This window comes from Fopius arisanus, unplaced genomic scaffold (assembly GCF_000806365.1).
Source record: "Fopius arisanus strain USDA-PBARC FA_bdor unplaced genomic scaffold, ASM80636v1 scaffold00033, whole genome shotgun sequence".
Lineage (NCBI taxonomy): Eukaryota > Metazoa > Arthropoda > Insecta > Hymenoptera > Braconidae > Fopius > Fopius arisanus.
Genome location: NW_011887772.1, coordinates 614,187 through 638,677, shown reverse-complemented (window position 1 = coordinate 638,677; position 24,491 = coordinate 614,187). Strand labels below are relative to the sequence as shown.

At 36.8% G+C, this 24,491-nt stretch overlaps 2 protein-coding genes across 4 annotated transcripts in view; one reads left to right on the top strand and one right to left on the bottom strand.

Moving 5' to 3' along the window:
* LOC105265925 (carboxypeptidase Q) overlaps positions 1-24,491 on the top strand; it is a 74,084-nt gene that overhangs the window by 49,155 nt on the left and 438 nt on the right. Inside the window, exons 1-6 of one of the 3 annotated variants that reach the window (XM_011303751.1) lie at positions 19,186-19,359; positions 22,656-23,020; positions 23,338-23,488; positions 23,594-23,843; positions 23,924-24,164; positions 24,292-24,474. In XM_011303751.1, the coding sequence (XP_011302053.1) occupies positions 19,357-19,359; positions 22,656-23,020; positions 23,338-23,488; positions 23,594-23,843; positions 23,924-24,164; positions 24,292-24,474 (1,193 nt within the window). In that variant the 5' untranslated portion in view covers positions 19,186-19,356. Of the gene's footprint in view, positions 1-19,185; positions 19,360-21,988; positions 22,107-22,655; positions 23,021-23,337; positions 23,489-23,593; positions 23,844-23,923; positions 24,165-24,291; positions 24,475-24,491 lie in introns of those variants that run through there. The other 2 variants (XM_011303754.1, XM_011303752.1) reach the window with 2 other exon arrangements.
* Positions 1,246-18,910, bottom strand: LOC105265924 (sodium- and chloride-dependent glycine transporter 1). The gene is made up of 10 exons (XM_011303750.1): positions 18,873-18,910; positions 15,905-16,067; positions 14,218-14,496; positions 12,283-12,490; positions 11,966-12,159; positions 11,658-11,838; positions 7,088-7,325; positions 5,103-5,441; positions 2,456-2,608; positions 1,246-1,371 (listed from the first exon to the last, which is right to left on the bottom strand). The coding sequence occupies exons 1-10, from the start codon at positions 18,900-18,902 to the stop codon at positions 1,315-1,317; spliced, it is 1,842 nt and encodes a 613-aa protein (XP_011302052.1). The 5' UTR covers positions 18,903-18,910; the 3' UTR covers positions 1,246-1,314.

Below are 24,491 nucleotides of genomic sequence, written 5' to 3'. Positions count from 1 at the left end.
ATAAATTGCCTCGTGAAGAGGTGGGTCTGACTCAGCGGGTACCTGTTTTACTGGGGGGAAAGTAGTGAAACTACAGGACTGGTCAGCCCCTCTGTGGCTTTTTACTCATGATTTTTTTCTTTCTTTTTTTTTCTTCTTGTTTTTTTTTTTTTATTTCGTTGCGGATGGTACGCCGTGGGAAGTGCATGCGTTATGGGCATTTTATGATTTTTATACCGCTGAGAGAAAAAAAAATATCGTTTTATTATCCGTTTTTTTCTCGTTCACCTTGTTATAACGGACTCATGAAAATGCATGAGAGAGAGAACAATTCGTGTACAAAGATATCTTGTGTGACATCAACGTTGGGGGGTGGGTGGGGGGTGGAATTGAGTATTGGATTTTAAAACGAATGAAAACTCTCTCGAACCTCCGAGACGCAAAATTAAGACATAAAATTGTGATAAAATTTATCCAAAAATACCAGAGCGTCGGTTCCTCGAGGACTTCCTCGAGATCTCAGGAAAATCGCTAAATTTTCCCTAGAATATCTATAAAATATGTATGAACAATATAAATATATGAATAAATTTATATTTTTCGTCATGTGGGTACTGATTTTCTTTACTATTTCTGTTCTCGTAAAAAATCATGAATTATTAGCTAGGGATTTGTTGAGAATTATTTGTTAACATCAGTTGATTGTTAGTATCACATGATGACGATGATGATTTGAGAACTTCTCAAATAAATTAGCCATTTGGAATAGAAAAAAAATAACTGAACTCTCGTAAAAATATAATTTATCCGACAGACAAAGTAAATACTTGCACAATAAATACAACATTTCTTAAATAAATCGCCTCCGTCCTCTTAATTACAATCTCGAATCTCTTAAAAAACAAGTGGCCCGCCTTTTGCAATTAAAAGGCTAAATTGGTACAACGTGGGCACTTACGGCTCGCCAAGTTTCAAAGAAAACGAAATAAGAAAAAAATAAAGTACACGGACCGGTTATCTATACTCTCGTAAAGTAACGAGTCCACTCTCTCGACCGCGTGATCCTCCCGAGTGAAAAGGGGAAAAGGGGTGAGGGGGTGAAGGGGGGTGGGTGGGCAGGAGGAAAGGGAGAAAAACCAAAAACAGAGACTCTTTATTACCGAAGACGTATCGGTGTCTCGCTTGTGGTTCAAGTGCACACGGGATTTTCTTCTTTTTTTTTTCTCTCTTTTTTTTGGGGAGGGGGGGGGAAGGGGCGAGCTTTCGAAGTGAATAAAAGAGGAGAGGTAGTGACGTAGCGGACTGGAAGGGGCCATTTCCACTTGAATTTCACCACTAGGTTTTCAACGACGGTCCCCAGCTCTTCGATGGACGGAATAAACTGCAGTCTCTCTGGGAACAAATAGCAAACCAATTGCATGATCTCTCGACATGAGACAAGACTTGACTTTTTTTTTTTCTAATATATTAAACTTGTTTAACAAAATTTATAATGTCCCCGGGTTAAAAAAAATTGTAATCGAAATGTGTTTTCCAAATTTCGGGAAAATTTTTCAAAAATTTATGTGTATATTATTTGAGAATATTGAAAAATAAAAAAAGTAAGAAGACAACAGTATAATTTAAAAAAAAATTTTATTCGCAAAAATTTCTAAAAAATTTTTTTAAAAATTTCCGAAACAAATTAAAAAAAAAATTTCAAAACATTTCCCAGAAATACAATTATTTTGCTTCCCGATTTTTTTTGTTTAAAAATAAAAATTCGGGAAAGTTTTCCAAAAATTTTTTGGAAATTTGGAAAAAATATTCCGGTGACTATTTTTTTTACTCGGGTTCCTAAATCTTCTAATAATAAATATGAAAATTAATACAATTTAATAAATTCGTCATTGATAAAAATAATTCGGTAATTTTCTCTATCTAATAATTTTGCAAGGCAAAAAAAATCAAGGGGATGTAATAATAAATTTTTGAATTCTCGGAATGAAAATCATGAAAATGAATGCAATTTTTTGATTAAAACAATCCGGACAAATTGTGGAAAATTTCACTAAAAACGGTAAAAGCGAGTTTCAATCACGAAAACAAGATGGAATAATAGGCACATGATATCCCGATAAAATCGAACGGAACCTGATTGATCGCCCCCCGAAACGGCTGTCACAATATTCGGCAATTTTTCTCTTTAATGAAGCAAACGACAACAATATTCCGTGAGCTTTTGCCTCTCAATATATCTCGACTCTTGAACGTCGAAAAAATGCTCAGGATCGTAAATCAAGTTGACACTGGTATTATTGGTGCACGTACGAGAGGAAAATGTTGGGACAATGGCCGAGGGGATGTGTGCGGAGTAAACTCCGGGTGTAATTTAGCTTTTGGAAAAATTGGCCGATTTTCTTGTGCGCAAAGTGAAAATTTGTTCCTCAATGTATTGATTCGCTGTCAGATGTTGAGGCTTTTCATAAAAACTCACCGGTCCTTTCCAGAGGCTGTGGATAAAAAATAGGGGAAGAGGTGCCAGTGTTGATAGGCCAATCAGAATTCCGATGGTATTTGCCCATGACGGGAAAATGTACTCTCCGTACGTCGGCGATGTGTACGTTATCATCTGATAAGTGAAGACTCCCTGAAAATATTTCACGAATTTTTCAATTTTCAATGCATTAAGAAATAAATTATACGAGGATTGTAATAACCTGGGTAAAAAAAATTTAATCGCAATATTTTTCCCAAATTTTCAAAACATTTATGGAAAACTTTTCCAAAAATTTTTCTTTTGAAAAAAAAAATTGGAAATAAAACAATTTTATTTTTGGGAGATGTTTTGAAATTTTTTAAAAATAATTTTCTAGAAATTTTCACGAATGTAATTTTTTCTTTTAATTATATTTTTGATTTTTCAATATTCTCAAAAAATACGCAATCTATATTATAAAAAAAATTTCCTATTTAAATTTTTGAAAAATTTTTCAAAACCTCTCCCAAAAATAAAATGGTTCTGCTTTCCGATTTTTTTATTCATAAAAAAAAATTTTTGAAAAATTTTCCCGAAATTTTTTGAAAATTCAGAAAAAATATTTCGATTACAATTTTTTTTTACATGGCAATTACGCAAATATTGACGTTTCTTATAGTCAAAATGTAATTTTTACTCCGCTCTTTGCATCTTTTATTGCAACATTAGGGGGAATTTTACTACAAAGTTCTTCTCTGCGTTGTAAAAAGTCCAGAAAAATTCAGGGGCCAAACGACATTTTTGCTCGGGCCAATAAAAAATTATGGAACGACTCCCATAAAAATCCTTCAAAATAAGACTGAATTTTCTCCTGTAATTTGTATTTATTCCATAAAAATCCAACCGACTCATGAAAATTAGTAAAAATCTCGTAACAAAAAAAATGAAAAAAAAATGAATTAGCTGCCCAATTCGTGACTTCGATAATTTATCATTTTTCCATCAGCATCAATCATTTCAAGACCCGAAAGATCCCAAATATCGGCTTTCACGAAATCTAAAATAAACAATTCCAATAATTTTCTCACAAAAAAATATTTGATTGATGAGTACAGCCTCACGAGTACCCCATTCCACCCAAAAGATCATAATCAGATCGTTGACAAATATTATTTATCCGAAACTAAAAGAGACTAATGACTCGTTATCAAAACAGATCTATAAATTTCCATTCTCCATTTTTATAATACTAAAATTAGGGGAATTATAAACCGCTTCTCGACTGAGTGCCAAGAAATTAATGAATCGGTATACCCTGGTGAGGAAAAAAAAATCCTAAATACGCAGATCTCGTGAGGAAAAAATAGACTCGACTCAATTCGCACAACTCACTTCAGCACGAAACTGAAAACCCTCGTCATTACTCCCATTAAATCGTTTTTATCGCGTCCCACGCCACAAATGCCCATGTATATTTTCGCTTTAAAAATAAGTATGAAAAAACGGATGAAGCAAAAAAAAAAAAAAGCCCAAGCCACACCAGGTGCTTTATGATACTGGCGAGCACTGAGGGCTCGTACTCGTTAACGAGGGATTAAAGTACCTCCAGTTTTTCGGTAGGGCCTTGGCATATTGAAAGACTTTCATTTCATCTCTCATTTGCACGACATATCCGCTTGTTTTTTATATATTTTTTTAAATTTACTTTGCATTCATTTCTTTCAACTCTGGCTCTATTTCTCTCTCCCTCTTGATCCCTCCATAGGTATTAGATAAAACCAATTGCATTATATTGTTGGGATAAAAAATTGTTGTTTATTTTTCCCATTCACTTTGTGGTTTTTTAATTTAATACGCGCTTCAATGGCTTGTCGAAACCGAACGAATAGAAGAATTAATCATTTTTTCGTTTGACTGATTTTTATCCCTGGGTCTGAGTGAATGGATTTTACCCGAGGTGAATTATCGACTGAAAACTCATTAAAAATATTGAATTGAATTGAGGAGTCGTTCATTGGAATTACATTGTTAATTTCTGACAATTCAATTCAACAGATTGAAAATTCCGGGAAATTATTAATTATCTAATAATAGAATAATTCATGAGTAGCACTCTTAAATATTAATAAACAAAACATTACAAAAATATAATCGACATTTTCTGGGAATAATTACATCGCTGGGATGTGGGGGAATTTGATAATAATTATTATTATTTTATTAATATTTGAAGGTGCAACCGATTGATCGAAAATAATTGTTGAAAATTCCAAATGTTTTTCCCAGAAGTTTCTAATTTTTGAACATCGATGAATATTTTTGAAATCTTATCAGAGGTGAGCATTCCCACATCATCAATTTCCCATTCCATAATCAACTGACACCCGCAATTACTCCTTTCCCCTCATCCCCAAGACCTGACCAATTGCCTACAACAGCGATTTGCCCATTGACAAAGGGGATAGCGTGTAAATTTGGTACATTGTCACCGGTGCAAATGTAAACAGGAGACGAGTAAACCCAGTGTAGCTGCAATATAAACCAATAGCTGTTAGTTTGGTGACTAAACCCTAGGAAGATGGAAATGAGACAGACGTTTACGACAAACCAATGGGTGTTAGCGTGATTGGAAAATAGCATTGGTCCATGTTTTGGGTGAACTTACAAGTGTTGTAATTGGTGCAAGTACAGTCCAGCTGAGCCACCAGTATCGATTTAAAATTTTTCCAAATTTCATATTCATCTCGCCTAGATTACCCAGAAATTTATCACAACCATATATCCAGGCTGGAACTATAACTTCGGCAAATCCAATCAGCAGTATCGCCCAAGATGCTGTGTTCCAGTCCATCAGGGTGTACATGTATATTCCACCATCAAAGATCATCGGCAGTGCTAAAAGCCATCCACAGACGCATATAAACAGGATCAGTAGACTCTCGTGCTTACGGAGGCTTGGACGTACGTCCAGTATTGCTGTGTTTATCGCCTGAACTCCTGCAAACTGTGATTGGATATTGACAAACTAGTAGTTTGGGGTGAGCACGTGATTAGAGGTATATCAATTCGAAAAATTACTGTCTGTTACACGGCCCTTCTCTCCTTCTGACGCGGAGATAAATATTCTCGATTATGGGAGTGATTTTAAAAATTCAGATCACCATTGGAGTCATAGTAAAAAATTCGGGAATTGTTACGGAAAATTTTGGATTGAAAATTTTTGTTCTGGGGGTAGTTTTTCTTTTTTTTTATTTGTTATTGAAAATTTGACGGTAATTGATGAAAAATGTAAGAGGAATTTTTCTTCTCATGGTAGTTTCGGTATTGAATTTTTATTAAATAAATTCAATTGATTATTTTCTAGAGGTTCACGTGAAAATAATAGAAATAAAATTTAAAAACCAAAAATACCGGATTTCTTTGAATTTTCAAAATCCCATATCATGAAATTTGAGAATTAATTTCACGTGGAGTGATTTTCCGGGATAAAAAAATTGTAATCGGAATATTTTTTCCAATTTTTTTTTTATAATTTAGAGGGCGTATCTTTTGAGAATATTAAAAAATAAAAAAAGTAAAAAAACAAAAGTATAATCAACAGAAAAAATTATATTCTCAAAAATTTCTAGAAAATGATAAAAAAAATTATCCGAACAAAATTTTGGAAAAATTCTTCAAAATATTTCCCAAAAATAAAATTGTCGTTTCCTGATGTTTTTTTTTGTTAAAAAAAAAACATTTTCTGAAAAGTTTTCCAGAAATGTTTTGAAAACTTGAAAAAAATATTTTTTTTACCCGGGTTCCAATAATTTCGGTTGATCCATAGATTTAATCAGTAGATGTAACGACCCCTCGTAATCTAATTCCCAAACCCAAACGATAAATTCACCAATGAAACCCCGGAAATAGCCTATGAAACATTAATTACCGTCTGACGCATTATGACGCGTGTGAGTATCACTTGCGTATTAATTTCCAACGTGACACGTGCACGAAAAATAGAGAAAAAAAAAAAAACAATATTACTCTACCCCCGGGACACCACTCACGTTTTCACTCGACACTTTTTTCCCCATCTCCTCTGTCTCTCCCCTCTATCTCACTCTTATCATTTTATTTTCTCACTTTTTTCCACTCCCCTGTTTTCTCCCTTTTTTTATTCATTCTGCTCTGTTTCGTGCGGGACACTGTAAAAGGTGGGGGGTATTGAAACAACGGCACATGCATTACGCCTGTACCGAGAGTCAGACTTCCCCTCCCCCAGAACCACTAACAAATAATTATTGCAAAAATCTTTCGCATGACTTGCAGTCTGAACCTCTCACATTTCAATTCGGACTCTCCACTCTATAAAAAAAAATCCACTTTTCTCCGTACATTCCGGGTAAATTGTTCAATTAAAAATTCCATCGTTATCCATAATTATTTATTTTTACTGATTTTTTGTGATGGAAATTAAATTTTGCTGATCTGAATTTTTCATGCGATTAATTTCGCGTAAATTTTCCATTGCGCATAAATTATTCCCAACAAAATTTGTTTCGTATAGGAATTAAAAACAATAAATTAATAAAACCGTGAAAATGAAATTGAATTCAATGAAATGAAAAAAGGAAAGATGGAAATTTGGATTTATTTTCGAGTATTTACCTGGCTTCCAATTCCTAGGATAAAAAGCATAAAGAAGAAGAGAAATGCCCAAAGATTGGGCCAGGGCATTCTGACAACAGCCTCTGGATAAGCGATAAAAGCGAGTCCAGGACCACTTTTGACGACTTCCTCGATGGGGATGTTCATCTGCTTGGCCAAGTACCCCATGATCGAGAAAATAACGAATCCCGCGAATACCGAGGTGAATACATTGGTGAGCGATACGAATATGGCATCCCTGAAAGCAAAAATAGATGCAAAAAAATCAGGAATAATAGAGAGAAATAATAGGAGGCTGTGGGGACTCGAGAAAAAAAAAATGAGAAGAAAGGGATTGGTTGGGAGTATAAGGAGAAATGAATGGCACAGGGACGAGAAAGGATAAAAACGAGATATGGATCGTGGTTTATTCCGTCTGGGGTATTCGGGTGAGGATTCCGTGAGGCTGTCTCACCCTGGAATACCTCAGCAAGGTCCTCTGGCTCTTCCTCAAAAACCCCCGAGGTTGCAAGATTACGCGGATCCCTTTTGTTCGCGGCCTCCTCGAATTACTTCGCATTCGAGTGCCAAACCACTAACAGAATCCTCAAACTTGCATTGTACAAGCCTAGTTCTCGTCCAGATGGTTCTTTTCCTCCATTGAGGGTATAATTCTCGAATTGAGGGAGGGAGATTTAAACTGCTAACGCTCCAAATGAATTTTTCATTTCTCTAGAAGCTTTTACACCTGTTTTACAGTTATTCGTGGACAATAATTTTAGGGGAATCCTCGGGGTAATCTGGGCAGAAAAAATTGTAATTGGAATATTTTTTTTTTCATTTTCAAAAAAATCGGAAAGAAATCGGAAAGCAAAACAATTTTTTTTTTGGGAAAGGTTTTGAAAAATTTTTCAAAAATTTGAATAGAAATTTTTTTTTTATCATTTAGGTGGCGTATTTTTTGAGAATATTGAAAAATAAAAAAAAGTAAGAATACAACAGTATTATTAAAAGAAAAAATTATATTCGCAAAAATTTCTAAAAAATTATTTTAAAAAATTTGCGAAATAAATTTTTGAAAAATTTTTCAAAACATTTTCCAAAAATATAATTATTTTATTTCCCTTTTTTTTGTTTCAGAAGAAAAATTTCTGAAAAGTTTTCCAGAAATTTTGTGAATATTTGGAAAAAATATTCCGATTACAATTTTTTTTACCCGGGAAAACAAGGAATTCAAAATAATGGGGGATGATTGAAATTTGACCCTTCGGGGGATCGAATGAAGGGATTTAAATAAATCTCGTGTATTTAAAAAATTTCCAATATCAGGATTGGTAGAGCAAAATATTGAAAATGTCCCTTTGAAAATTATTGACTGCACCCACCCCACTCAAATGACTGTGGAAGCTATAAATTGACGTACATCAATTCCACTCGCGTTAATTAATGGGGTAAATACCAGAGGACAAATCGATGAGTTAGGAGAGGGAGAGGGAGTGGTGTTTTGATATGTCGAAGAGCCCTTTGATATCACTCCGCAAATTTACGGGGAATTATAACATCACGACTAATGAATTTTATTTTTTAAATATGGAAATATTTTGGGAATAATTTCGTAGCTCATATTTCACAGAATAAAAAAATCGAGACTTAAAGCTTTCCTCTGTCCCCTTTTTTAAACTGTTCAATCGTTTTGTTAAATAAAGATATTTCTGTTCGGTGTTGATTCGGGGGAAGGATGGGCAGGCGAGTGGAAAAGAGAATTCCACAGATTGAATTGAATCGCTGGATCAGTGGAAATCTACAATACTTGAATTTTCATGCGTGCTGACGAGCTGCGCAATTTTCCCACTTGTTTTCACTGGCCTCGTTATGGTCAACGAGCTTTTTCAATACGCATCGGTATTTTTATCGTGCAACGTTCATTCGTTTATCTTTACGACCATAAATTGCCAAAATGACAATTATTATCACCCAGAGTCACAATTTTTTCGTTAATGTCTAGCGAATTTTCCCCACTAGGTACCCGAGTAAAAAAAAATTGGAATTCGAAAAAATTCGGGAAAACTTTTCAGAAAATTTTTCTTTTCAAAAAAAAAATCGGGAAATAAAACAATTGTATTTTTGAGAAATGTTTTGAAGAAGTTTTCAAAAATTTGTGTCGGAAAATTTTTTAAATAATTTTCTAGAAATTTTTGCGAATATAATTTTTTGTTTAATTCTACTGTTGTTTTTTTACTTCTTCGATTTTTTAATATTCTCAAAAAAACGTCATCTAAATTATTAAAAAAATGTCCTATTCAAATTTTTGAAAAATTTTTCAAAACCTTTACCAAAAATAAAATTCTTTTGTTCTCCGATTTTTTTTTGTTGCATAACAAAAAATTCTGAAAAGTTTTCCCGAAATTCTTGGAAAATTCGGCAAAAATATTCCGATTACAATTTTTTTTACCCGGTATATTTACTCATTCATTTATTCATTTAATTCCTCCACAAGAGGAAAGAATTTTTTGTATTTTTACCGCCAACTTGGGTATGTCGTGTATTTAAATTGATATTTCCTCGTGTGGATGTCACGTAACAGTTTTGCGAGTGTCTAAAGTAAAATTCGACTTGCACAATCCAAAAAGCGAGTTATCCAAGTTTAAAAAGCCCATCCATCAAAATATCAAACTTTCAAATTTAAAATGTATGAAATTCATTGGCTGAACTTAATGTGCACAAAGTACTGTAACTACTTAAAACTCGCTATTTCTTCGGTTTCAGTTTCTACCACCGAGATACTGAAATTTTCGGGGCGAACAAATTGTTACCAACTTGGAAATTGAATTATGGTCTGCCAACCGTGATGTTGATAGGTATTTTATCATCATTTCAGTTAACCGGGGGATAAATAAATTATCGTCACCAGAATATCTGTAATTTATGGAAATTTACATTGATTTCCTCATAAATCACGGGTGTCCTTTCGTCCCCATCCACCCCTTCCCCCCTTCCACCCCCTCCACCTCTTCCGCCCCCTCCACCTCTTCCACCTCTTCCACCCCTTTCCACCCCTTCCACCCCTTCGAGTGTCATTAATATTCCATTTGAATTTCAATAATTAATAAAATCAAATTTTCCAATAAATTCAAAATATTACTGAAAACTCCATTACATTCGTAATCGTAATTATTACTATTGACCAAATTTTCCTGATGAATTTCCACCGAATGGACCTGAATCTCTCAGACATTTGCAGGTTGACGAAAGCCTGAGAAAAATTCACTCTCTTGATATAAATATCTGTTTACCCGGAATATTCATGCACCATCTCGTTACTGGTAAATCTGATATGCCCCCGTAGCCCTTGAGATGTTTGGTTATGCATAGAGCATCGAGTAGATACCCCGAAGGTTGTTTACGTATCATACGACACAAGCAGGAGTCCATGTACATCAACATTGGATCCCATCTTAATTATCCCAGAAGGAGTTTAGGTGCTCAGGACACGGAGAAAACTGAAACAACTGATCGGGCCACCGTGAAAACACGGGATCATTCAAATTACCCGGTTATGAAGCTGGTGGATGCAATAAAGTGCTCGAGAAAGCCCGAGGGAAAAGATCGTTGTTGAAATTTTAAACGGAATAATCCCCCGATTCGGTGAATATTCGGTGAAAATTGCGTGAGAATGGAGTAAAATTGAACAGAAAATTTCTCGTGAACTCATCCTGAAATGACTGTTTAATTAATAAATTATCTGTGCAAATGAGGTTAATTAAAAAATGGTATAAGTTGAATGAAATTCTCTTGTTAAGAGAAATTTTTGTTGGCAAGTCGAAGGAATATTCGCTGAAAATTCTCCAGCAGCAATCAACGAATCCCCAGTGAAAATATTCCGCGTAACCGAAGGTGAGTGGAATAAGAGATCCAAGAAATTTTGGTCGGCGTGCAAATGAGGATTATCCTCCTCACAAAAGCCAGGCCCTCTGGGATGGTCGTAGATTTTACGTTAGTTAGGATTCCCGAGTTCTCAAGGAGAAATTCACGAATGCCAGAGCCAACGATCAAAGTTAGTCTGAATACGTCTGTGCCTCTCGTCACGTACCTGTTTACCGGTTTCAAATGTATTTGCTACCCCCGGAAACTTCGTCCCCAGGGTGCACTGATAGCATACAAGGCTTTCCTCATTCGAAGCCCCATCAATGTTGAAAGGGAACTCGTCACAAGCACACTCTGTCCCTCCATCAATCACCACGGACCATAAAACAATTATTGCTTTGAGATACTTGTACTGTCCGCCGAATGACAATTCGCCTAATTTCACCAGTAAATATGAATTTCACATTTTCTTAATTATTATTTTTCTTAATTTCCTTAACTTCTTTTTTTCAATTTACGAGACCCATACTAAATTTCTAATTAATTAAGTTTCTTATTTTGTCATTAATTTTTCACATATGTGTTCACATGTTAGTCGGTATTGATGCGATCGGAAGATTAGGCAAATTGTCATCAAGGAAAATAACATCTGACGAATTAATATTCTGGGAATTGTGATCGTTTCTTCGATCATTCGTTGCAGGAAAGAGAAGAGAATTGCCCTGACCTGTGACAATTATTGGAGAATGTACTGAAACTAGATAATGTGATGAGAGATCCACAGCCAATCCCCAGAGAGTAGAATATTTGTGATGCTGCATCACCCCAGACGTTGGCATTGAGAAGTGTTGACCAGTTTGGTGTTATGAACCACAGGGCACCATCACCAGCTCCATCGAGTGTCACACCTGCAATTTATCCAATACTTCAACAAGACTGAAATCGGTATAAAGGAATTGTTCACAGTATGGTCCTGATTATCTCATAAATTCAGAAAGAGAATGACCTAAATTTCAGGATTTACAGTCGACTCACCTCTTATAAAGAGCGCAATCAATACAAAATACGGAAATAGGGCAGTAAAATATACGATCTTTCCGACAGATTGGACGCCTCGTATAAGACACAAGTAGCAAATAATCCAGGCAAGTGTCAGACATCCCAAGAGCTCCCATCTTATTCCGCCCCAATTCTCCCAAGTCGCCCCTCGTATACCAAGTACGTAATCACTGTAGTCCGACAGATTTTACGATTAGACACTAATCACTAAAATGGGAAATTCAATGTTTCGTTTTGTTGTCTGTTACATCGATTGCTTATGAAATTAATTCATACGACAATCGTTCACTCACTTGTAATACTCCTCGGAGGATAAAACTTGTTTGTACAGAGAGCGCATTGGAAGAACCTGAGTTCCATTGTAGCAGTGAGTTGTATTGCCACCATCAGGACAATTGAGCCTCTGACATACGTCTGATATTGCCGAGCACGTCTTATTGAAGAATATCAAGCTAGAATTCTTTGACTGGCACTCCTCGTTGTCCAGAGCACTCCAGCAATCTGAAATTACATGAACAGGTCATCAAATCAGCATAATCAATGTAAATAATCAATTACATAGAAGAGGAGAAGTTTTTTAGCGTTCTACATTTTTGTGACGTCAAACAAGTCGTTGGATAGGATTTGGATTAGGTAGGAAGGGAAGCAGGATAATTCTCGATCAAATTTTTGCAAGAAAAATTACTGAAAAAAAAAAGTCCAGACCGGGATTTGAACCCGGGACCTTCCGATTATGCATCGGGTGCTTTCCCAATTGAGCTATTCGGCTCCTAGCCATTTTTTTATTTAATTTTTCTTGTATAATTAGCCACTGGTCAATTGTTTGGTTGACCATCTGGACACTGCCACCCAATCCACTCATAGATTTGCAAAACCTAATACCCAGTAATATCAATTGCCATCGGTTGAGATGCTCGCTAATTAACGTATCAAAATATCATGTTCCCGGGGTTGAATGTCAGGGGAATTGAGTTTATTTACGATGAGATGGGAGGGGTTGGAAGGTTTACACTACAGGGTGGTTGGATTTCTGCGTGGGTTATGTTCTATCAGTGGTAGGTCTAACGATGGCCATGACATCCACTGGCTATATTTACACCAAGGCCTCGGGCACGTAAGCTAACCTGCGAAAGTACCTGCCCACCAAAACCCCTCAAACGTGTTGAATGAAGAATGCGAGGATGAAAGCCCTAGTGCGTCCAGTTGCTGAACTTGCGAGGGGTGAGGGTGGGAAAGGGCCCTTTAACGACGATAAGTAGGTTTTGGAAGCGCTTCCCCAGCTCGGGCCAACAATGCGGTATAAATTACTCCAGCCCAGTCGTTTGATGCTGTACAAACGCATCCACGTACGTTACACACACGTTAATACTGGTGGACGATGACGTAATGAGTTGGCTTTGTGGTAATTCTGGCCTCTGGAGCGGTGCGCAGGCCTCTACTCACCCTTTAGCTCATAATCACCAATTACTCTCGATTGCCAAGTGATTATGATGTTGTGGGTTGAAATATTGTTTTTCGAGTGAATGTTGGGAGTGCATTCTGGGAGTAGATGATTTTTATCTTTGAGTCATCTTCTCGTTATCTTTTCTCTCTGCCCACTTCTCTTTCTATAAGTCATAATCATCAATTACTCGCGATTAATGAGTGATTATCACGTTGTGAGTGAAAATACCGTTTTTCGTGTTGAAATAATTCTGAAGATAATTGGAAAACCTCCGGCAATTCCAATAAAAAAAGATAGTCATGTACAACGCGTTAAGAAATGGTTGAATAAATAGTACGGCAGTTTAATCTACCGAATCTAGAGATCTATTCTATAGAAGCGTCTGAGGAAGCCAGAGTAGGAGGACAATACGTATAACGATGGGGTAAAGTATTCTTTTCCCTCCGGCGAATCTCGTTGTTCTCGACTCGGTCTCTCTCCATTTTCATCGATAGCTGTTGGCACCCAACGACTCTCAACCGTTGACAACACCTGTCTCAGATAGAAAGTGACGCGTTGAAAATCCTTTCTCCCCCCTATATTCCTGACTTTCCTCAAGGCAAAGTCACCAGTAAGTCCCTCACGGATATAAAGGCAAACTCCCAACCCCTCCGGGGGCTCAACGTCGATCGGTTTGGCTGAGGTATAGGTACATACCTCCACTTCATACTACCCCATCTAACCTTCGAAAACTTTGAATGCCCATGGAAAGATCCATGTCATGTGGAAACAGTTGGTAACTCACTGGGTGTATTGAAGTCGTTGTTGCAATAAGCCCAATGGAGGCGCGGTGAGAAGGATGCAAATGTGTAGAACATGGTCCATGCAACTAGAACCATGTAATACACAGTTACTAGGGCTACGACAATCATAGTGCACATGCCGATTCCACGGAAGCCAGGGCACATCCGGCCGTATGCCTCCACCGGTCCCAACCCCGAGTACTGGCCGATAGACAGCTCCAAGTAAAAAATCGGCAGGCCCATTGTGATCAGCATGAGGATAAATGGAATCAGAAAAGCACCTGAAATTAAAAAAAAAAAAATCCATTTAATAAATCCTTTCATACATTGACCTATCATTGACCTTGACAAGCCACCGATCAAGTTTCCACCGATTTTCGATGTCGATCAGAATGTTTATGACGTTAGGGAAAAAAAAAATGAACGCCAGTATGTGACAGCATGAGTTTTGCAAATTGTTGACCGAACAAAGTGATGGATTGATTTAATCAAAACGATTGAGGGGTGGTGGGTGGGGTTGGGGTTGAATTACTCCCTGGAGAAAAATGCAGTAGTGGTGCGGCCGAAGGGAAATGGGATATCCTATTTTCTCCCCTCAATATTTCGAACGTCATTCGAGAGGTACGCGGATGTCCTCAAGAGCTACCGAAAGGCAATATCCACTGTACAAGGGGTAGAACGAGTTTGAGCGGTCGACACGCCCATCCTCTCTACCATCTACTTCACTCTTCTCTCACCCATCCAACGGTTTACACATCTCAGAGAGTAACACCGGGTACAGTATACAACCAAGTACTATGTCCTCCTGACCCTCTCAAACGGTCTATAACGTATCTCTGTGTATCTGGAGTGGCTTCCCGACCGGCTTTGAACCTTCCACCCTGTCATTGGACTCCAGGGTGTCAGGGACACCGGCACTTACTTCCAATTAACTTGTGAAATGCCAGGGGCTTATTTTCAAGACTTCCCTGTCTCCTCTCCAGCAATAATAATAACACTTCTTGCATTAACAGCTCTTGTTTCCATTGGCTAGTAATTCATTCATTTCCGAAAGGAATTTTTGAAAATTTTTTCAAAACATTTTCCAAAAATAAATTTTTTTTTTGTCAAAAGAAAAATTTTTGGAAAAGTTTCCCAGAAATGTTTTGACAATTTGGGAAAAATATTCTGATTACAATTTTTTTTTTACCCGGGATATTGAATAATTTACATTAAGATTGACCACGCGTTCTAATAAATTTATTAATTGTTGTGAGTGATAATCTTCGCGGGTTAAACATTTGGAATTTCAATTAAAAATTATTTGCGGTATAACCCACAAAAAAAAAATTAAGCGATTGACTGTTTCGTTTTCGAAGAATAATTACAGAAAATTAATAAATATATAATAATTACATAATTATATTTTAACTTCATACAATGCAATAAATTAAGATTGTGATAAATTTTTACAGAGACTGTCGTCCAGTCGCACCCTTAATATTAATTATTGATTAGAATAAATAAATAATCTGGGATGCATTGAGGAAACAAAATCTCTTCATTCAATTTACGGAAATGTTTGCGCAAAAATATTTTTCCATCTCGTTCAACGAGTGCAACCCTCCGCGCTGTTTATTTATTTTTATTTTTTTTCATTCTGGATTTCAATGGAATACGTAACATCACATGTTAACGTATCATACATACCTCCGCCATTACGATACACGAGGAAGGGGAAACGCCAAACATTGCCGATCCCAACGGCATATCCGATGCAGGATAGAACAAACTCAATGGGATTCGCCCAACCTACTCTTTCCGCTGGCAACTCCACGAAAGCACCACCAACTCCCAGTGATATTTTCTTCGTCTGTGAAAACCATTGAATTTTATTTCATTATTCCTTTTTTTAATGTTAATTCGTCGCTGCGCCAGTATTTTCCGGTGAAAATAATCGAAGTCGATCGAAATCAATCGAAATTTATCGAAATCGTCAAACGGAAATGCGCAGATTTGTTAATCTATTTGTCTATTTGTTTTTATCGAATTCTTTTTATTATTTATTATTATTTCTTGCGTTTCACTGTGGCAAATTATATCGGCGCAGATTGCGTGGGGAATGGTAATTGAAAATCGGGTCGAAATAGAATAAAAAGAGAGGATTTTTTCGGATTCACGAGAGTCGCTTGAATTTTTACAGCCTCTCTCGCTGGATCAGTCGTTGAAACTGAAGTGAGTCGCATCCGAAGCCCATTATCCCGAGGATTTTATCGATTCTGTATATTCTATTTTATTTTTCAAACGCGTGGGATATAAAAAAATAATCACGCGAATTTCGTCAACTTATTCGGGTGGATGACGTGCCGAAGATGACGATACGACGATCGTTATGATTCACTCCATCATTAAAAAAGTTTTAGTCACGGAAAAAAAAATGAGATGAAAAATATTCTAGTGAGACTCTAGTTTCCATTTTTACAGCTTCCCGCTCGCGAGTTTCTCGTCAAATCCGGGAAAACCGAGTGACATCGGAAGCCCATTCTTCTCCATTTTATTTATGCTCGTCTATTTTATATATTTCTCCACCACAAAGCCTGAAAAATCCCCTAAAAACCCCTTTCACTGCCGCCATAATCCAAATCACCATTGGAATCTTGTTGATAGGATAGGACTTGAAAAAAATGCCATTACTTAATCTTCACTACTCGCTTTTTTGAAAATCAATAAATTATTATCACCTTCGCTGCTAAAAATTTTGGAATACATCCCCCGGAAAAAATAACCCCCAAAACTCCGCCCCGTCCAGTAACAAATCCAAAAACAGCCCGGGTAAAAAAAAAATTGTAATCGGAATATTTTTTCCAAATTTTCAAAAATTTTTTTTATGAAACAAAAAAAATCGGAAAATAAAACAATTTTATTTTTGGGAAAGCTTTTGAAATTTTTTTTTTATAATTCAGATGGTGTATTTTTTTGAGAATATTGAAAAATGAAAAAAAATTCTAGAAAATTATAAAAAAAATTTTTCGAAACAAATTTTTGAAAAATTTTTGTTTTGTCTCCCGATTTTTTTTGTTTCAAAAACCAATTTTCTGAAAAGTTGTCCAGAAATTTTTTGAAAATTTGGAAAAAATCTTCCGATTACAATTTTTTTATCCAGGGAGTGATGAGCACTGAGTACTGATTAAAAAAAAAATATTCTCCCCAAAAAACGGGGCAATCTCCCCGAAAATAAAACCGAGAAAAAAAGTCCTCCCCCATCGAAACGTATCCGTTCACCAGCACGTACCCTTTATCTTCCATTTTTATTTCCCCCCAGTACAAAGGCGAGGAAAATGGAGAAAAACGCGTGTAGAGTCGAAAAGTCACCGCACGATCCGAACGTTTGTCTTATCTCTCCCGGCAATTTTTCTGTTCGAAACGTCCGGCCGAGTCCGAGTTTCCGGTGGTTTTTTCCACCCACACCCCATTGAAAGCGAAAATCACAGCTGACAGTCAGACCCAGCAGTTGTACATTGCCAGCAAAACCCTCCAACCCATACATCAACACGTTGAAGCATAGAAAAGAGCCCAGAGGCCAGTGTCAATGTAGTAACCATCCATTTCAAACACATAAGTATGTGTATAGAAAGGTAACTGCGACACCCAGTGTATTTAGCAAAGCTTTGGCAGTTTGAGCGAACGATTTAATGGTTTTCGACGAGGCACAAAGCCCCCGGAGGTCTGCCCAACCCCCTTTACCTCCCCCACCCCCCTTTTACACCCCCCTCCAACACCACCCAGTTAGATTGTCCCTCACACAAACGTTAATGGATCGTGTGCGCTGATTTTCGCTTGACGAGCGAAATAAAAAGGGGTGGCTTTTATTCACTGTTACTGACAATGAAAAAGAAATAACACAAAAAGTGGCTAAACCGATTTCGGACAAATGCTGATGCCCACATTATACACATTTGATACACTCGCCTCTACTCGCGCTTTTTTTCCGTATTTTTTTTTTTGCGAAACCGAGTGGCGACTGTGAAACTACCCTCCCACCCCTGGTTAACTTTTTGTTGATTGAAAATCAGGGGAAAATGATTATCTCGATAAATCGGGGATCCAACGGCTGCTGTTTGGATACTGTGACTTTGTTGGTAATTTTTTATTTAAAAAATTGACATTGTTGTTAGAATTTCTCGACATTTCAATCGGAAAAACCATTTGAATTTCCAATTATATGAGTTTGAGTTGAATTTCAATTTTTTTTATGTTAAATAATTTATTTTTCATTAAAAGCTTGAGCAATTCCAATTGCAATTTACCACGGATGTAATTGAGAAATGGCAGTATCCTTCGAAATCCCCATAAAATCGGAAATAAAAAATCGACCCTCATCGTCAAGGATGAATGACGTCACAGCTCCGTCGACGGAATCTCCGTGAAACGTGTGTTCTGATAAATTGAATTGATCACCAGCGATGATTAACCTCACTTCATCCTCGACCCTGTCTACACAAGTGGCGCCCCCGGAAAATCTACGGAGTTGTGACGTCATTCCAAGGATTTTAACCTCCAAACAATTCGATAAAATTCCGCAACACCCGCGAATCGACTTGTTTTAAAAACAATTACACGAATTATTATCACTAATTGTCACAAAAAAAAGAAAAATCGTAATCTTGACATTACAAACCCGCGAATCTCGTCTCGTTGTCGTCGCCATCCCAGAAGCACTTGTGACTGACTCATTTTGGTTTTAACAAAACCACCGATCAATGGTCTATCTTCCCACTCTTTTTGTTTGATTTTCGGAGATTACTTTGTATCGGTATTTTATTATCGGTGATAATGATGAGAGAGCGCGATTTATATCGTGTATTTTCTTATCGGGAGAATAAATTCTGTGAGGTGTAATCTGAGGGCGTAGTCTGCTATCGACGAGATTAGTCAATGGATTGTTTTTTTGGTCTGTTAGTCGTTTATTTGAATTTTTTTTTTTTAATTTCTATTTTCGACTTCGGGCTGCAATCGTTCGTGCTCGTGGAAATTCACCGAGGGCTTTGATACTGCCGAGTGATTTTTATTATTATATTGGGTATTCCCGAGGTACTGGAGACTTCGAGAGTACTTGACATGGTTTTAGTTATTCAGCTTTTGTTTTGAATGTATTTGAATTGATGGTGAGACATTAATATAGGGCTAGAGCCCCACCTGATCCATTGACCCTTTCCGCGCCAATTCATAAAATTATTTTAAATTTGAATTCTTCATCGTTTCCCGCTAATAATTATCGTTTATTCCCATCATCCGGTTTAAATATTTATCTGATCAAATCCTGATTTCAACCTGACCGAAATTACTCGGGTATACGCCCAAGTCATTTTTCTTTCATGTATTTTTAATATTTAAAGGCGCAACCCGTAAAAATAAATTGCATTAATATTAACAATTGGAATTTGGTGGAATGCCGGGCGCGGAAATTCATTAAATCAACGGTGAAAATCCAGTAAGACGTTTTTTAAGAATTTATTTAGCCTCTCAAGGTATTCCGGATAAATTCCACAGTGAAAATTATGAGACGGCGAGGGACTCCGGCAGTTGTAATTTGCACTGTACAAACCCCCCCTTCTACCCCCTATCCTTGTGCATATATTTATTTACCCTGCTCCACTTTGAAATTTTCGTCTGCCTCGTTTTATCCACGGTTTTTTCGCATTTATTGTTGAAATTGCTGGGGATAAATCAATACGCCGTTATGAAAGAAAGTAGAATAAACGGAAAAGTTTCGGCCATTGTCGGTCATTGATTCACCATGAATTTTTATTAAATGAATTTTCCGGTGATCGGGGAAAAGGGATGTACTCAATTATCCATCGATACATCGGTCGGGGCAAAAAGTTTATAACTCCATTTTTTTTTGTGGAAATTATTGGAATTATCGAGCTCGAAATCGAAAATAGTTGTTAATCAATAAAAAAATTTAGTTTGAGGATCAAAAAGTAATAAATTCAGCAATTTTGGGAAATTTAATTGGAATCATTTGAAAGGGGTTGAAATTGAGTAGCCAATCGTCAATTACTGTACATAGATCCCGGATAATTGCAATAGGCTCGGGATAAATAGCACATCGATTACTCTAGGGCGAAAGCAAAACGAAGGGATTACTCTCTTCTTCTCATACCACTCGGTAAATCTTGTTCGAAATCTCTGAGCAGAATACCGGGATTCTGGCAGCATTCCAAAGAGTTTACCCCTCAACAATGCTATTATGCAACATTGAATTGTACTCGAGAAAAGCACCGACCGAATTAACCATCTCTCTCTCACCCGTTATCTGTGAGGACTTTGGGTACATTCAAGGCGAGTACTGAGATTATTCAGGATTCCCCTGGTTAAGTGTAAATTTTGGTAAACAAATGATGAACTTGAGGGACTTGATAAGACATTTTCACGGGTGACATCAGATCGAGATTACAAAATTCGGTCGATATTTATCGATATTTTTAATAGTTTAATCAACAATTCTGCAGCCAATCGGTGAATTTTTTTTTTGAAAACAGTTTTCAGCGGATATCTCGGAATTGAACGGACATAGCGAAGTTTTGGAGTGAACATTTTTTATGGGAAAATGTGAGAGCTACAAAAATGGTATCTATGAAAATATCAGTATCTCCCTTCAATTTCAAGGAATCGGGTAAAAACTGGCCTCGAAAAAATTCACTTATCCCAGTTTATCACTTTCGCAACAGAATTTTTAGTCTGTCATTTCATTATCATTTCTGATATTCTTTTTCGAGTATATCATAAAAATTTATGACAAGTCTCTCGGATAATTCAGTATAAAATTCTTTTCGTCATTGTAACAACGCCGGAGTCTCTAATCTGTAATTCATTCTCAATTCACAATTAATTGATTATTCCTGACAATTAAATGTACAGAATACACAAAAGAAAAACATAACTAATTAATTAGCAGCTATTCATTATTAATTAATTGTTTAGGGGGGTAATGCGACAATTTATGGAGTGCTCTCCACAAATTTCCATTTTTTTCTCTTGAATGAGTAAATGACCCCGTGATTTTTCCGGGTAATTAGAATTTCCACCGCGCCCCGTCGTGAGTAATTACCATGACCTTCTCTGAATCCCCATTACACCCCTTCCCCCTCCCACCCTGGATGTCGTATGAATATTTACACGTATTTACCGGTAATTGACAAGTTTTCACTTTCCCGAAAAATATGACGCCCTCGGGGCATCGATCCATCATAAAAATATTTTCCCATCAAAAACCCATAATTAAGTTATCACCTAATCAATATGTTATCTCTCCTCTAATCAATTAATTGATAATTAATTTAGTAAACGCGAGAATTCAGTGATAAAATCGAAAATTTCTCTTGGATATCTATAAAATTTTCCTCAGGCTAGAACATCAATGAAAAAATTATTCAATAATTAATCAGCCAACGATAAATTTATTTTTAATTGTTATAAAAAATTCTGGGAAATACCGACTGTCGAGGAAGAACCGGTGAATTTCCATCGGTTGGTAAATAATCCGCGTCGGATAATTCGAAATTTGCGAAACAAGAGTGAATGAGTGCCTGTTTTTTTATTTTTGCAAGGCCAATTGCCGGCAACAGCCGGTGGAAATTGTGTTCAGATCTACATATACATATATATATCGACATACGCCGTTACATACATATGCAATCAAATTCGATACTAAACCGCGCATTGCACGCCCAGTAAATTCACTGTAGTTTAGAGCATCTGTGTTCAAGTCTAATTATAACTCTCGGATTCAATTTCACTCAAGTTTTTTCCCCTGAATCCCATCGAATGCGTTTCACAACAGTCCAGAGCTGAAGATTGTACTAATCCCCACGAATTATCAAATATTTTCCGGAGAATTTCTATTCGGGTACGTGCCACCGATAATCTATCACGTCTCCCCTAAATCGCTGATTATCAATCAATAATATCATCCTAATATTAATAATAATGCATGTGAAAATGGTATTTCAATTAGTGACAGCAATGGGGATTTTATTTTAAAATAATATTAATGTGTTAATGTGAAGGAGACGATAAATACCTTGAAGTGTCATTTACTGCTGACGCCGTTGGTCTTATCTCCATTTTTTATCTGAATAATTCGTAATCAGGGCAATCACCGAGTCCATTGTCAAGAGTTTCAGTTATTGCACTGATAACACATGTGCATTATCCATTAACTGATCGTCGCACTTGATAATTCCCCTCGTCAAATAATCTACGTCAAATTGAATTTCCTCTGAATTTTTTCATTAAATCGTTCGATTCTTCTAATAATTATAAATTAAATAATTACCTTGACAACATCTATTTTCAATTTATCAATTATAATCATATAAATTAATTTATTGAAATGTGAAATAATTGTGTTATAATATTTGACGACGAATAACACCTAGATTTTTATTGATGACAGTCGATGATAAAAATGATGATGATGTTGATGATTCAACTGGTTCTGATTGTTGCGGTGCTTGGATGGAGTCAGTCCTCCATAATAATTGAAAAAACGGATTCTTGCGAATCTCTTCTCCCGGTGGAGTTAATAAACGAGATCGATAATTACCAGGCAGTAGTAAACCGAATTATTGATGCGGTGGTGAATGGCAGTTTCAAAGGAAGAACCTGGAGGGAGTTGGCAGGGTTCGTTGATGATTTTGGACCGAGATTCACAGGGACGGAAACACTAGAGCGCTCGATAGATTATGTCATAGATAGATCAAAGACACTGGGACTGGAAAATGTTCATGGCGAGGTAGCACCAGTCCCTCGTTGGATCAGGTAATATACTACTTTACATTATATAAAAAATATATACTGAAAATATTTTTAAATGTGCCCTACAATTATTTAAAAAATCATCACTTAAAAAAAGATTGTTATGTATAATTCAAGTAGTTATAAATTTTGGATAAGCAACAGAAATGAATAAAAAATTAGAGAAAGAGATTGGAATTATCAAAAAAATTATTAACTACGAAGTTCCGTTGACGATCTTGTCTCGGATAAATTTGACTGGTTATTTTCTAATAACAAGATATGTTTGTTCTAAACTGGAAAACATGCGATTGAAAAAAAAAAACGGAAATGACAACCAGAGGAAAAGAGTCAGCGACCCTGGTTTCACCTCGTAAAAAGGACCTGAGAATGTTGGGATTAGGTTACAGCGTAGGAACTCCGAATGAGGGCATAACGGCGGATGCTATTATCGTTGAAAGTTTCGCTGAGCTGAAAAGACGAGCTGACGAGGTGAACTCTAACTTCTACCTCCCACCCCACGAAAAACTTATTTCATTCTTCTCCCAGGGTGTCACCGAGTCGGTGAAAAATGACTCCATTTTCTTTCCAATACAGGTGGCAGGTAAAATAGTTGTCTACAATCAGGACTTCGTATCCTACGGTGAAACAGTGATATATCGATCGTCAGGTGCCAGTGAAGCCGCAAAATACGGAGCTCTTGCTGTTCTCATCAGATCAATTACCCCATTATCCATTTACTCACCGCACACTGGGATGATGAGCTACGAGGACAATGTAAGGAAAATTCCCGCAGCATGTATCACCATTGAAGATGCTCAGATGTTGGGAAGACTGGCTGCCAGGGGTGAAACAGATACCAACAAAATAATCAAATAAAATTGATTAAAATAAAGCAATTAGATGATAACTACTTTATAATTCCAGGAAAGCGATTGACCATTCGACTGATGATGGAAGCTCATCAATTGGCTGACACTGAATCCAGAAATGTCATTGCTGAGTTGAAAGGCAGTACAAAAATTAACAAAACGGTTGTAGTATCCGGTCATATCGACAGCTGGGACGTGGGACAGGGTGCAATGGACGACGGTGCTGGTGCGTTTGTCTCCTGGAATTCATTGGTACTCCTAAAAGCCCTAAATCTCCGTCCTAAGAGAACCATAAGGTAATCCAAGATTCATAAGATCTGGGTGTAGCGCATTCTGGTGGTAACTGAGGTGCGTCAGTACCTAGGGAAGTCCATACATAATTCATAAACTTGGTAAAGGTGGTGTGTCGTTAAAATGCTTTAGGGCCATCATGTGGACGGCTGAGGAAATGGGAATTGTCGGTGCGGATTACTACATCAAGCAGCACAAACACGAAGAGGGGGATCTTCAGTTTGTCATGGAGTCGGACTACGGTACATTCACACCACTTGGGCTCGAGGCTAATGGTCGACCGGAAGTTATATGCATCCTTCGAAGGATTATGAAGTCATGATTTTATTTAT